Raw genomic sequence first — 11,864 nt, 5'->3', positions numbered from 1 at the left:
TTAATATGCTTTTTTACAATGAAGAATTCAATTTAAAAGTCTTAATTAGGAGTTTGTAATATGTATTAACATACAACAATATGAATAAGAAGGAAATTGCTTTCCTAAGCTGTACAGGGAAAGCATACTGTCTAATTATTAAAACATAAGTGCACCTTCTGTATATGATGGATTATTCAAATGAGAGTATTAGTCCCATGCCAATAATCCTAGAAGCTTTGCAAGTATTACTCTCCGATCACTGCTATAAAAGCAGAAGCAGAACCGAGACCAGCAATTTGGTGCACAATGTTTCTAGTGAAAAGTTTTTCGTTATTTTCTTGTTTAATAGTTTTAACAGCTGGTGCAGCTGTTAAAACTCCTGCTGGAGCACCATGGGCAAAATATGCTTCAAAACCTGGTAATATAAAACTTCAATATATTTTCAACCATTTATCATTGTTTTAAATTTGTTACAATTATGTCAAGATCTTAGGTATATCATTTATTTTTAGTTTACTCAAGAGCTCTTGGGCCACCGCCATCAACTATGGATACCATAACAGTGCCATTCATGCCAAAATCACCGTTTTTCCCAAAATTCGTTGATCCCAAAATGATGATTTCTAAAAAGACTGATCTATTAAGCAACTTATTTGGAGGTTTGGGACCTGTATATCCTATGGGACCTGCATACCCTTTCAAACCATTCATGCCATATACAGACACTGTGCCAACTTTGTATAGTATAGGCAGTGAAGAATCACTGAGCAGTCTGGATAAAAGTAAAATGGAAGATGCTAATGTTCCATATAAACGGGGAATATTCGGACCTTTTATTCCTCCTAAACCATTTGGGCCAATGGGTCCTAAGTTTGGCTCGATGAGTCCTATGTCTCAATACTCAGATTTAAATACAATACCCAATTACGGCATAAAAGATAACTTTTCTCGCAAAAGAAGAAGTGTAGATGAACCTTCTTTAACAAAACTTCGATCGATCATGGACGTGGGCAAACCAGCAACAAAAAACTTAGGACCTCCGCCTCCATATCCTACTCTTGCTCCAATTTCTGAAGAATCGGAAGATGACATCAATTTGCTGCTTCAGAAAATAGGAAGTGCTACAGCACCAAAAGAATATTTGCCTGGAATGTTTGGACCTTTCAGTCCATTTGCACCAATGATGGATCCATCTATGTACATGGCAAAAAAATCTACTTTCTTGGACACTTTATTTAAGAATCTTGCTACCAGTACTCCAGCACCAGAAGTAGCAACAGAGGTACCCACAGCAAAAAGTACTATTGTACCACCTTCTTTTTGGTATCCATCATCAATAATACCTAGTCCAACTGAATATAACAGCAAAGTAGAAGACTTTTTGAACAAACTATTTGATAGTCTAAAGCTTAATAAGACTGCAGCAGCAAGCGACAGTGATACTACAAGCATGAAAAGTGAGTTCTTGAGATCTGTCAAACTTGATGAAGATGATGCACAAGTGAAAGTTGCAAGATCTATCGAGGATCTATCATCCATCAATGCAGCTAAAGATGCCATTGTTGACAGTATAATGTCCGAGCTGGGTGATTTGAAGACTAATATGGTAACTACAATGAATGACTTAGTTGCATATCAAAAATCTACATCAACGACTGCAGGAAAAAAGCCTTTTAAACCATTTACACCAGGTATGTGGCCAGGTATGAAACCACCTATTGATGGAACACTTCCATTTCAACAAAAAATGGCAGTCCTGAGTCAAGTTTTTGACATGTTATCAGATTTACAAAAAAATATTACTTTAGCTGTTCAAAATGTGGTTAATTCAAAAATGGGTTCTAGTGGAATTTCTAATTCAGCTTTAGTTAATAATGCTATGCCTACTATGCCTATGAATTTGGGTCTTCTAGATGCTCTTAAAAGTAAATTGAGCACATTTGACTATCAAGTACCTACTACTTATGCTGCAGCATCTGATAAATTTGGTATAAACATGGTCCGTTCATTGCAAAAAACTCCAGGATCATTTTGGGTAACTTATCCTGAAGAAAAAAGAGAAGTTGATAGTAACGCAAAGCCAGTAATTGATGAAGATAGTAGTGCCATTCATAAAGAAACCCGTGGAGTTAAAATGCAAATGCACCAAGGATATCAGAGTTTACCAGCAGGTTCTATAGAGACTGTACAGGCTGGAGGAGGATCTACGCCTGATCACCAAGGTGGAGGAATTAAACTATTTGTAAGTTTTTAAATATAAATAAGTATAAATTAGAAAAATATTGTCATAATAGTTCATTCATGACTTAAATTACTTGAGGATCAACATAAGATGTAATATTTAATATAAGTTGTACTTCATTGTACTATGAATCTAGAAGAATTGAACAAAATGAGAAACTTTATGCAACATGACAGCATCATTTGTTTCCAGATACAAATGCCTGTATTGCCTAATATGCAAGTGCCAAGTTATCAAAATAATAATTATGAAAACTAGGTACGTGTAATTTACAGACATTGAATACCAGGAACATGTTCATTTGTCACAGGATACCAGTGACTACGAGGACCTCAACAATTGGCCCAACTGGATGGAATATATGAAGAACTATCAAGGACATAGGCACCATAATCATCACTAGACGTTATCGTTCCAGCAGGAATGCATCAATTACTTGTAATTACCAACTTTTATCTTAAAATTGGTCACATTCATATAAAATACATAACGTGTACGCTTGATAATTTTCGTCAATAAAGTATGATTTGCAAAACATATCAACTAAACACGCACGTATTAATGAAAGGCACTACTACTTGCAAATCTTCCTAGCTTATAACTCACAAGAGGAGATGTACCTGGAAGATATACAATGTCTTTTATTCAATTGTCAATTAGACTTATAATACATATTATATACAATGTCAGGTGTAAGTAATGAGAAAGAAATTTATAAAATTAACTATCGCGCGCGCGCGCGCGAGACGCATATAACAGTAACGAACTTAAAATGGTAAAATAATACATACATCAGACAAGCAGACACCAGCGCACATGGACGCAATCCTGCATCAAGTGCGTTGCTTTGTTTCTTTGCAATTAGCAATGCATTGCACGCAGGGTAGCGTTAGTGTGTTAGGAAGCACCAGTATTTATTACATGAATTGGTCTTTGAAGAAACAAAGGAAGATTATTTCATTTTTCTGAGATTAAAATTTCAGCTTAATTTTAATATTGGATACGTTTATAATTGTCTTTTATATAAAGTTATATAAAATTTTGTAAAATTTGGCAGTGTTGGTAAGTATTAACATTGGATGTCTAATGCTTTTTTTTATGAAATAAAAGTTTCTCTTTCTAAAGTTAAGAGTAGTGAGCCACTGCGTGTGTTCTAATATTAAAGTTACTTTTTTCCTCAAAATTTGGTATTTTACTAGCGATTGTATTGTACATCATCTGCCTTTTGTCACTCTGGATATAAGATGTTCCATTTGTTGATCGATTCTGAACACCATATAAAAGGATGCCAGTACACTGCTTAATGTTACTAACAGTCCTAAGCCCTCGAATATTAACTTTGGTGCGAAGATCTTCCAAGCCATTAAATGCCGGCAATGAATCGTTGCGGCAAGCATGCTGCCAAATGTCTACAATATATATTAAGTTACAAAAACGTGTTAACTAAAACTAGCTATAAATCTTAATTTTCTATTTGCTACTTTGTAATTCTCTAAATGCTAAATGCAATAAGAACTTACTCGAATTCCATGAAGCAGTGCATATTTTCCTGCAACTGAGAAAATTGCTGTATGGAATACTGAGTCTTGTTCGAAAAGAAGCAATTCTCCTCTTTTTAAATCATCTTCCGAAAATTTTGCTTTCACCAATTTTGGAAATACCAGATACAATGTAAATGGTACAATCACTAATAATGGTAATGTTGCACCTAATATAATATGCGATCCAAATGTGTTTATTCCTGCAAGTTTAATATTATTTGGTAGTCTTAAAATAATTCGAGTAACAAAACAAATATACATACCAATTAAAATTGCTGGTAATAAACTACCATAGAAATGTCCACCAGTTCCAACAAAAGCAGCATCCCAATGAATAGTTGGAAAAGTTGGCTGATGTCCAGTTCCATAAAAGAAATAGTCAGCTATCAAAAACCAACATACTAGGGTAGAAGTGGGTACTTCAACCAGTTCAGCTGTTATTGAAACAATAATCTTAAATATCTAAATAATAATGTAAATCATTTTTCACGCTGTTTATATATTTCAAGTATACTTACATATAGAAGTAGCATTTTTGTATCTTTCTATTGCGGATAAGCCCAAAACAGAGCCACAGGATATGAACATCAAAAATGTACTAGGCGATAGCATATCTCCTAACAATAAAGAATATAATAGCATAAGAAATACGCTCAGTGAAATAAATGCAGCACTGTAGGCAGTGCCTAAGCCATAAACAACTGGTGTTTCATCTGCATCTATCCTCTTACGGTATATTGATTCCTTTATCTTCTCAAATAATCGAGGTACTATATTCTCATCACTGTATAGATTGATCGATTCTTTCTTCTTTGGTAATAAAAATATACTGAGAGGACGATAGTACAGAATAGAGATTGCAACTAAACTCAATGCGTACACTATATTAGGCAGTGTACTTACTTGCCAAGATAATACAAACTTTACTTTGATAAATTTTGGTAATCTTTGAAGGACCCAATAACAACCCATGCAAACACCAATTACAACAGGACAATATTGGCCTACTAAAACACTGGGAGAGAAACCAGTAAGATTTCCACAATTCTGTAACCACAGCCTTACTATTGTGACATACAATGCAAGTACAATCAAGGTAACAGCTAGTAACACGCGTTCTAAACCGTTGGATGTTATGGAATTTGATTTACCAGTTATAAAAAGTGAACACATACGTTGTTGCTGCTCCTCCCGACAACGCCAGAAATAGTGGGAAAGTCTTATAGAAATGCATGCTAGTAAACCAACGACTATTATTACAATCTTTAAATTTGACTTTGATTGTGATTTTATGAACGGCTTTGGTTTCCGTTCGGTACATTCATTGGAACTTTCCTTCTTTAAATTAAATGTAAGTAGACAGACAAGTGTAATGAGTAAAAAGGACAATACATTATCCTCTTCTATAATATAACTGTTAGAAAAAAGACAACACACTGTTATAATAAGGATCACTCTAGTAACATAAACCAATTTTTTAATCTTGCAATAATCATACCAACTCATTGAAATCACATCCCAATTCTTAGCAATTAATACGATTAATAGTGCTATAGATACTACACCAGTAGCACAAAATGCAGAATTCTTAAATTCACTTAGAATGTCAAAAAAGTATAAGAAAAAGATTATCAGTGCAGTAATTAAGTTTACTAAAATAGAACATTGTAAATACGATGTTTGAAATATTTGAGACATTCGACTTTCTGGGATACCTGTGATAAACAGGTAAAAGAAGAATAAGGTACAAAACATTAGAAGTAGGCCCTTCAACATTAGACTAGAATCAAATTGAACCCAAACTTCAGAGCAAGTATCTTTGAGTAACTTGAAGTAACTTTTGCTGTTTTGAATAAATAATTCAAATTCCTCTATGGTATTTACATGTTTCATCTGTTCTAATAAATGATTATACATGATTTCTAAATTTTGTAATTGTTCTTCAGAAAACGAATAACTGTCTGCAGAATATACATCTATGTACTTTTTGGTTTGTGCAACGTTTCTCCACATTGAATGCAATGAGTACCACATGTCATCTTGCAAGTTCCCTTTTCTTGTAGAACTTGGTAGCGAATCAAGTACTACGGATCCTAGGTTGGAGAAAGGTATAGGTGTCCCAAGAATCGATGCCAATGTAGAGACAAGATCAATTTGATTCACAGTACTTTGAACTGAATTATATTCTTGTAGAGGAACCAAAGAATAAACGAACATGGCAGCTTCAATTTCACTCAAACTCTCACCGCCGTGATCCCCAGTCTCTGTCATTCCATGGTCACCAATAACAAAAAGTATTGTATCTTCTTCCAAAGATTCAACGATTTCTTTTATTAGAGTATTAGTATCATTTAATTTTCTGGCCATTTCAGGATGATTAGCACCATGCTTATGTCCACAATGATCAACTCCAAGAACATGTGCTACAAGTAGAGACCAATCTTTCTTCTTTAGTTCAAAGAATATACGGTACCTAACGTCTTTATCCACGCTGTCCAGATCCCAAATATTAAAGGATGGTGATGGAAATTGACGTTTGAATTTTCCAGGGAATAAATTCGTCCATGTATCATCTCCCATGAATATGATACCTCTATCAGCATTCTGATTAACAATGTTATCTTCGTCAATGCTTTCGGAAGCAAAGTTAGATCCAATATCGATAAATGTAGGCAGAGATCCAGTGGTAAGACCTTTTAATCGTTGCATGGTTGTTGTTGGGGGATCCGCTATGAATTTATATAAACGAGATTTGGTAGGTTCTGATTGTAACAATTTGTGTATTATCGGCAGTTTATTACGATAATATGTTGGGACAGAGCTATTGTCATTGTACCAATGTACAAAATCATACTTTAAAGCATCAACGATTAGCAACACAACGCGTGCTTTTCTCTCCAGGCAGGTAGCTGCTGCATCTTCAGGATTTTGAAGAAGATTTTCGATGTTACAGCCACCAGAATCGGTGCAATATTTACATTCGGCATGTTCCGGTCTGGAGACGCGATTAAGTAGGAAGCCGCTTGTGAAAACAAGTAAGCCAGCTGCCATTAAGTACGATATCCATCCTTGAAATATTAAATAATTCCATAGCTTGCTCATTTTTCTCGATGGTCTGTTATATTCTCACGTTATTCAAACAGAATGTAATATTAAAGGAAAATATCTTAACCTATCTTTTAATATAAATTTGTTTTTCACCACTGTCACATATTTACAGAAACGATTCAACTAATCACTTGAAAATAAGTTAGGAGTGTAGTTAGGAATACAAAACAATCGACTGAGTATTCATGTTTGTTATCAAAATTATGAAAAATTGAGTGCAGGAATGCTAGAATGCAATTTTGTCACACAAATGGCGCTAAATTTGAAGCAAACGACAGTGTCGCTAGTGAGATGAAGTACGTACTTCGTTGTATTCGGGTGTCAATGTTGATTTACCATCATTCTGCAATGTCGGTAAAACAGTATCGTGCGTCCACAAATATATAATCTGATATAATCGATTAACATTTAATATCTTGAATGCATGCTCAGATTCACTTAAATTATGTATGACGTATGACATTGTGTGGTTATATTAGTTTCTATGAAATTGTTCAAAATTTCACGTGATAGAAAATTTCAATACAATAGTGTCTCGGAGTTATGCTAACGAAGATTGAAGTCGTTGAAGTTGAAAACGATTGTAGTTTATCCGATTTCTCGTATTGTATAATTTCTAATGATTAAAGAAATGATAAACTTGATTCAATACCTCAGATATCTCAGCGCTTTCAGTATTTTGAAGTTAGCAAATCAGCTAGCAGGAAATGAAGACCCTAATTGTATTCTGGAGCACCTGTTTAAATGGAAATCTTTTGATAATGGCTTTGAGGAAGCTAAGCAAACCGAAAAACCAATATTCTTATTCGTTTATAAAATTGGATGCCCGGCATGTGAAGTATTGAAAGAAAAGTTCTCGAAATCTGTGCGCATAATGGATCTCAGCGATCGGTAAGTTTGATCAAGGTACAAAGTTTGTAAGTAATGAAGTACGACGCAGATATAATAATTGCCGTCGATAGATGCCGCTATGATGCCTCCTGTCACTCACTGCATTTAGATATTTCTAAGTACATATTCTAATAAACGTGTAAGCGTGAGATTGTATAAATTACATAAAAATGTCGTAAAGAACATACCACTTATTTTTTAACATATTCGTAGTACTATATATATATTAATATATATTATTAATAAATAAATATTAATATATATATTATTATATTATAATAAATATATATTATATATTATATATTATATATTATATATATTTATTATATATATTATATATATACATACAATAGAAGAGAGAATCAGAACAAGGATTTAAGAAGGATATACATAAATGAAATATGAATATACATATAGCATTAAGTTTATATTAGTTAAAACAATTCTTGAAACAAAAAATGTTACTTTTGCAGATTTGTAATGATAAAAGTAGACGCGAGAAAACACCCATCTATAAATTCGGGAAAGTTTCAGCCAGATGGAAAATACGTTCCCAGAATTTTGTTCTTCACCTCGGACGGCGAGTTTATCATGGAAGCGTTCAATAGAAGCAAGAATGCTAAAGAGCAGAAATTTTTTTACAGCAGTCCCTCTGATGTTACAGAAACTATGTTGTTCGTTTTGAATGAATATTCTAAAGAACCCAAGCCACTAATATTTGAATGGACAAAATCGAATTTAAAGTACTGACCGCGAAAGAGAAGTGAAGACACTCTCTTTTCAATTAAATTTTGCTATACGTTTCTTGCTATAGTTCTCGCGTATCTTTAATCGAGTCAATATTCTATTTCGACATGAAATCATCGAAGGAGCTACGAATAATTTTATTCGAAAGGACCAATTTAGTTTACGAAAATAACTTGTTTACGTCACAGCGATTCTTCCTAAGCTTCCTTCTGATCGAAATAAAGAACAATTTAATTTTGCAGTAAATCATTTTTCTGTACATCCGTACGAGTCCTTCCACCTGCATGCACGTCATCCGCATCTGTTGACAGACACGCGTGTATACGGATGTAGCATCGAAATGGTTAATATTCGTGGCCCCAATCAACGGTGTGCAGTTGGAACGACAAAACGATTGGACAGACTGTAGCAAGGTCTGTCAGCGAATGGGTTAATTTAGTAACCAATCTGGAGGCGAGCTCGGGGCAGGCGTAGCCGTTTGAACACCGTAGCCGTAGCCAGTGTTCGAGTCTGCGCCCATATATTAAACACCCGTGCACATCAACCTATCCGCAACCTGCACGGGCAACCCTGACGGCGCTTGCGTTTGCAACTGTTGCCACATCGGGCTACGCTCTCTTATTGGTCGACACTGTCTCACCTAGGGTTGCTAACCACGCCCGCTTCACCCTCTTCAAATATAACTGTTCCTACACGAGGGCGTATAGTAGAGCGAGGAGTCTCCATTCCTTTTCCCTCGAAGATGGAATTTCCACAATTGCAATGAAATTTCACCTTTAAACGGATGCTCTATCTTCTCCTGCCCATTATATTTCGCTAATTAACAAAATAACTGGGAAAATAGGAAAGGAAATTTCACTGATTTACGCGAGTCCAGAGCTCGACGGCAGAAGTATTCTTCGCATTTGTGAGAAACGAAACAGATTACAACTAAGTACAGTAATGTCTCCCTAACTGACGCTCAGATTGTGCACAAAAATGGACAATTTGGGAAGTGAAGATACGATTATTCGAGTCTCGCAGTTAATTTTTATAGTTACCGATTGTCAACAATTATAAAAACGAGTCTCAAGGCTCGAATAAACGTGTCTCTTCTTCCCAAATTGTCCATTTTTTTTGCACAATTTTGGCGACAATTAGGGAGACATTACTATTACTCCCCTACCCTACTCTCTAGTAACTACTATTACTACCCTAGTAATAGTAATGTCTTCCTAATTGTCGCCCAAATTGTGCAAAAAAAAATTGATAATTAGTCCATTAGTTCAACAGTAGTTACTAGGGAGTAACTACCATTACAACTAGATTGCGAGGTCAATTGCGCCGATAGGATATGCGCGACTAGATGCAGTACGAAGTTTCATTAGCAGTAAACGGTTGTTCACCGGAAGTTGCGAACGCGACCAATGTTCGAAGCTCGCCGTCAGTCGTTTCCGACGTGAATCGACTCGGTGCAAGGGCGCATATTTCGTCCGCTGCATAGCCGAGGATGCCATTCACCGCGACACCGCCATCGCCCGCGTGAAGGCTGCGGCCTCGCCGCGATCTACCGCGCCGGTGAAATACCGTATGACTTTTTGACGTGCTTTTAACAGATTGAATTGAAAATGGCTTCCCAGGCTCCGATATATCCACGGGGCCACATCCACACCACGGCCGGGAACGACCGTGCTACGAACGAACGGACGTGGGAGACGAGATATATAATCTTTTTCCTCCGTCCCCGTTTCGCTTCCGCAGTGTACCGCCGGGGCTTTCTCTCACGTTCACACCTCGCCGCAACTTTTTCTCTCCTCCGTTCCCCGTCCCCTTTTGCTCCGAGCCGGTCTCGCCCACCTTGTCCGTCCCCATTCCGCGAAACGGTCGCCGATTTTCCTCCGCGCCGCACCCCCGGCCTTCTCACCCCTCCTTGGATTTTTGCACATTCGCTGATGCGGCACATTGCAAGCTGCGCCGGCGGAAACGACGACCAGCTGAACCGGACCGGTCACTCGAGGCCACGGGTCGCCGACAGGGTCCGGAGGACGAAGGGCGGAGGGTCGACCGGGGGTGGAGGACCCCGTAAAAATAATGTCCCGGCTCATTTTTTAAAGCCTCCGGACCGCAGAGGGCAGATCGGGAGCCCCAGGGCTGCGAATGGGGAGCGGGAGAAAAAAAAACGTGACGGACGTAGAGATATAGGTGCACCGATATTACGGGGGCGAAATAGCACAGGCTGGACCCGACCGACGCCAGATGAAACGGTCAAAGCTAAAAAGCTCTCTAGCTCGCCCTCTCTTTCCCTCTCGCCGGCGAAACGGGTTATATATTATCTGCAACCCTTCAAACACAGAACACGCCGAGATCCATACATAACCCATATGCGTACACTTCTCTTCGTGCCGTTTCTCTGGCCCGGGGGAGACCCGGGGGAGACCCGGGTGCGTGCATTCAGGGTCCGAGCGTTTTCGAACGGTGGCCTAATCGTGTCTGTGCTAACGCCAAGGATGATCGGTGCGTGTGGCCGATGATACGTGGCCCTGACACGCTACTGTCTTCGCGATTCTCAGATTTGTTGGGCTCTCGTCGAGTTCGACGGGTGGCATGATCAGATTGCGGATTTTTATGCGTTTATGGTAAAAATAGGTGAGCGAAATTTGGAACAACGAAAAGATTCGAAGAAAACTAAGAATGTCAACGTAGTAATTTGTATTTATTAAAATTATTCGAGAAAGAAACGAAGTTGTGCTTGGCTCCTATGCCAAGATATAGACGATTTTCATTTCGCATAAATATCCGCAGTGTATCGACGATGGTCAGCGTTACTTTTAATTATCCTTCCCTATATTTGTAACGATTATCGATTTACTCGCTTTGAAGTAAATCGTTGCCTCTACTTGTTTAGTTAAGGTAAACGATCAACATCGCGGGCACGTCGGATCAGTAACACTGTTTTCATGTATGAGTCGCGTGCGCGGCGAAGGGTGTGACCAATATCCCGACCAATAAGACCCTCGTCCGTTCCAGATCCAGTCCGGTCGACCCCATGTACCCCGACGCTTTGTCATTTAAATGGCCGTGATAATGTGGCAAGTCTGAAATAACTTTGATGAAGGGATTAAGAGGAATATTTAGCGGGGATTATAGCAGTAACTCTTTGTGCGGCCCTCAATTTAAAGCACCGTACCGGTCCGATTACTTTGATCACCCGGTCCTCATGGTTGCTTGTCCCGTGTCGTTGCTTCCAACTGGTTACCAAATCGCAGTAACACCCCAACGTATACAATTTTGCTACCATTCTTCCTAATATAGACCCGCCCTGTGACCAATTGCGAATCAGCCGAGGTCTTGTTTGGAATCAATTTTTTTGTTCA

At 37.8% G+C, this 11,864-nt stretch overlaps 3 protein-coding genes across 3 annotated transcripts; 2 read left to right on the top strand and 1 right to left on the bottom strand.

The window, feature by feature from the left end:
• The first annotated feature begins 110 nt into the window (after positions 1–110).
• LOC117228723 (uncharacterized) lies at positions 111–2,761 on the top strand. The gene is given in 4 exon segments (XM_033484676.2): positions 111–281; positions 283–400; positions 495–2,224; positions 2,535–2,761. Coding segments are annotated over 4 exon segments (2,058 nt in total). The 5' UTR covers positions 111–164; the 3' UTR covers positions 2,628–2,761.
• Positions 2,762–2,841: 80 nt separating this feature from the next.
• PIG-O (phosphatidylinositol glycan anchor biosynthesis class O) lies at positions 2,842–7,166 on the bottom strand. Its single transcript, XM_076521178.1, has 4 exons — positions 4,284–7,166; positions 4,029–4,199; positions 3,745–3,965; positions 2,842–3,633 (listed from the first exon to the last, which is right to left on the bottom strand). The coding sequence occupies exons 1-4, from the start codon at positions 6,865–6,867 to the stop codon at positions 3,439–3,441; spliced, it is 3,171 nt and encodes a 1,056-aa protein (XP_076377293.1). The 5' UTR covers positions 6,868–7,166; the 3' UTR covers positions 2,842–3,438.
• A 38-nt stretch (positions 7,167–7,204) lies between these two features.
• LOC117228726 (thioredoxin domain-containing protein 12) lies at positions 7,205–8,757 on the top strand. The gene is made up of 2 exons (XM_033484683.2): positions 7,205–7,764; positions 8,238–8,757. Exons 1-2 carry the CDS (start codon positions 7,493–7,495, stop codon positions 8,512–8,514), a joined length of 549 nt encoding a protein of 182 aa, XP_033340574.1. The 5' UTR covers positions 7,205–7,492; the 3' UTR covers positions 8,515–8,757.
• Positions 8,758–11,864: the final 3,107 nt, after the last annotated feature.

Source organism: Megalopta genalis, chromosome 1 (assembly GCF_051020955.1).
Source record: "Megalopta genalis isolate 19385.01 chromosome 1, iyMegGena1_principal, whole genome shotgun sequence".
NCBI classification, from domain to species: domain Eukaryota; kingdom Metazoa; phylum Arthropoda; class Insecta; order Hymenoptera; family Halictidae; genus Megalopta; species Megalopta genalis.
Note: the sequence above shows the minus strand (reverse complement) of the source record. Positions and strands in the feature narration are given on the sequence as shown.

Excerpts from the sequence above, each read along its gene's own strand:
- LOC117228726 (XM_033484683.2), top strand. The coding sequence starts at position 7,493 with ATGATTAAAGAAATGATAAACTTGATTCAATACCTCAGATATCTCAGC. Across the intron at positions 7,765-8,237 it reads ATAATGGATCTCAGCGATCG|ATTTGTAATGATAAAAGTAG; the intron begins GTAAGTTTGATC and ends TTACTTTTGCAG.
- PIG-O (XM_076521178.1), bottom strand. The coding sequence starts at position 6,867 with ATGAGCAAGCTATGGAATTATTTAATATTTCAAGGATGGATATCGTAC. Across the intron at positions 4,200-4,283 it reads CAAAAATGCTACTTCTATAT|CTGAACTGGTTGAAGTACCC; the intron begins GTAAGTATACTT and ends TTTCAATAACAG. Across the intron at positions 3,634-3,744 it reads CACTGCTTCATGGAATTCGA|ACATTTGGCAGCATGCTTGC; the intron begins GTAAGTTCTTAT and ends TATATATTGTAG.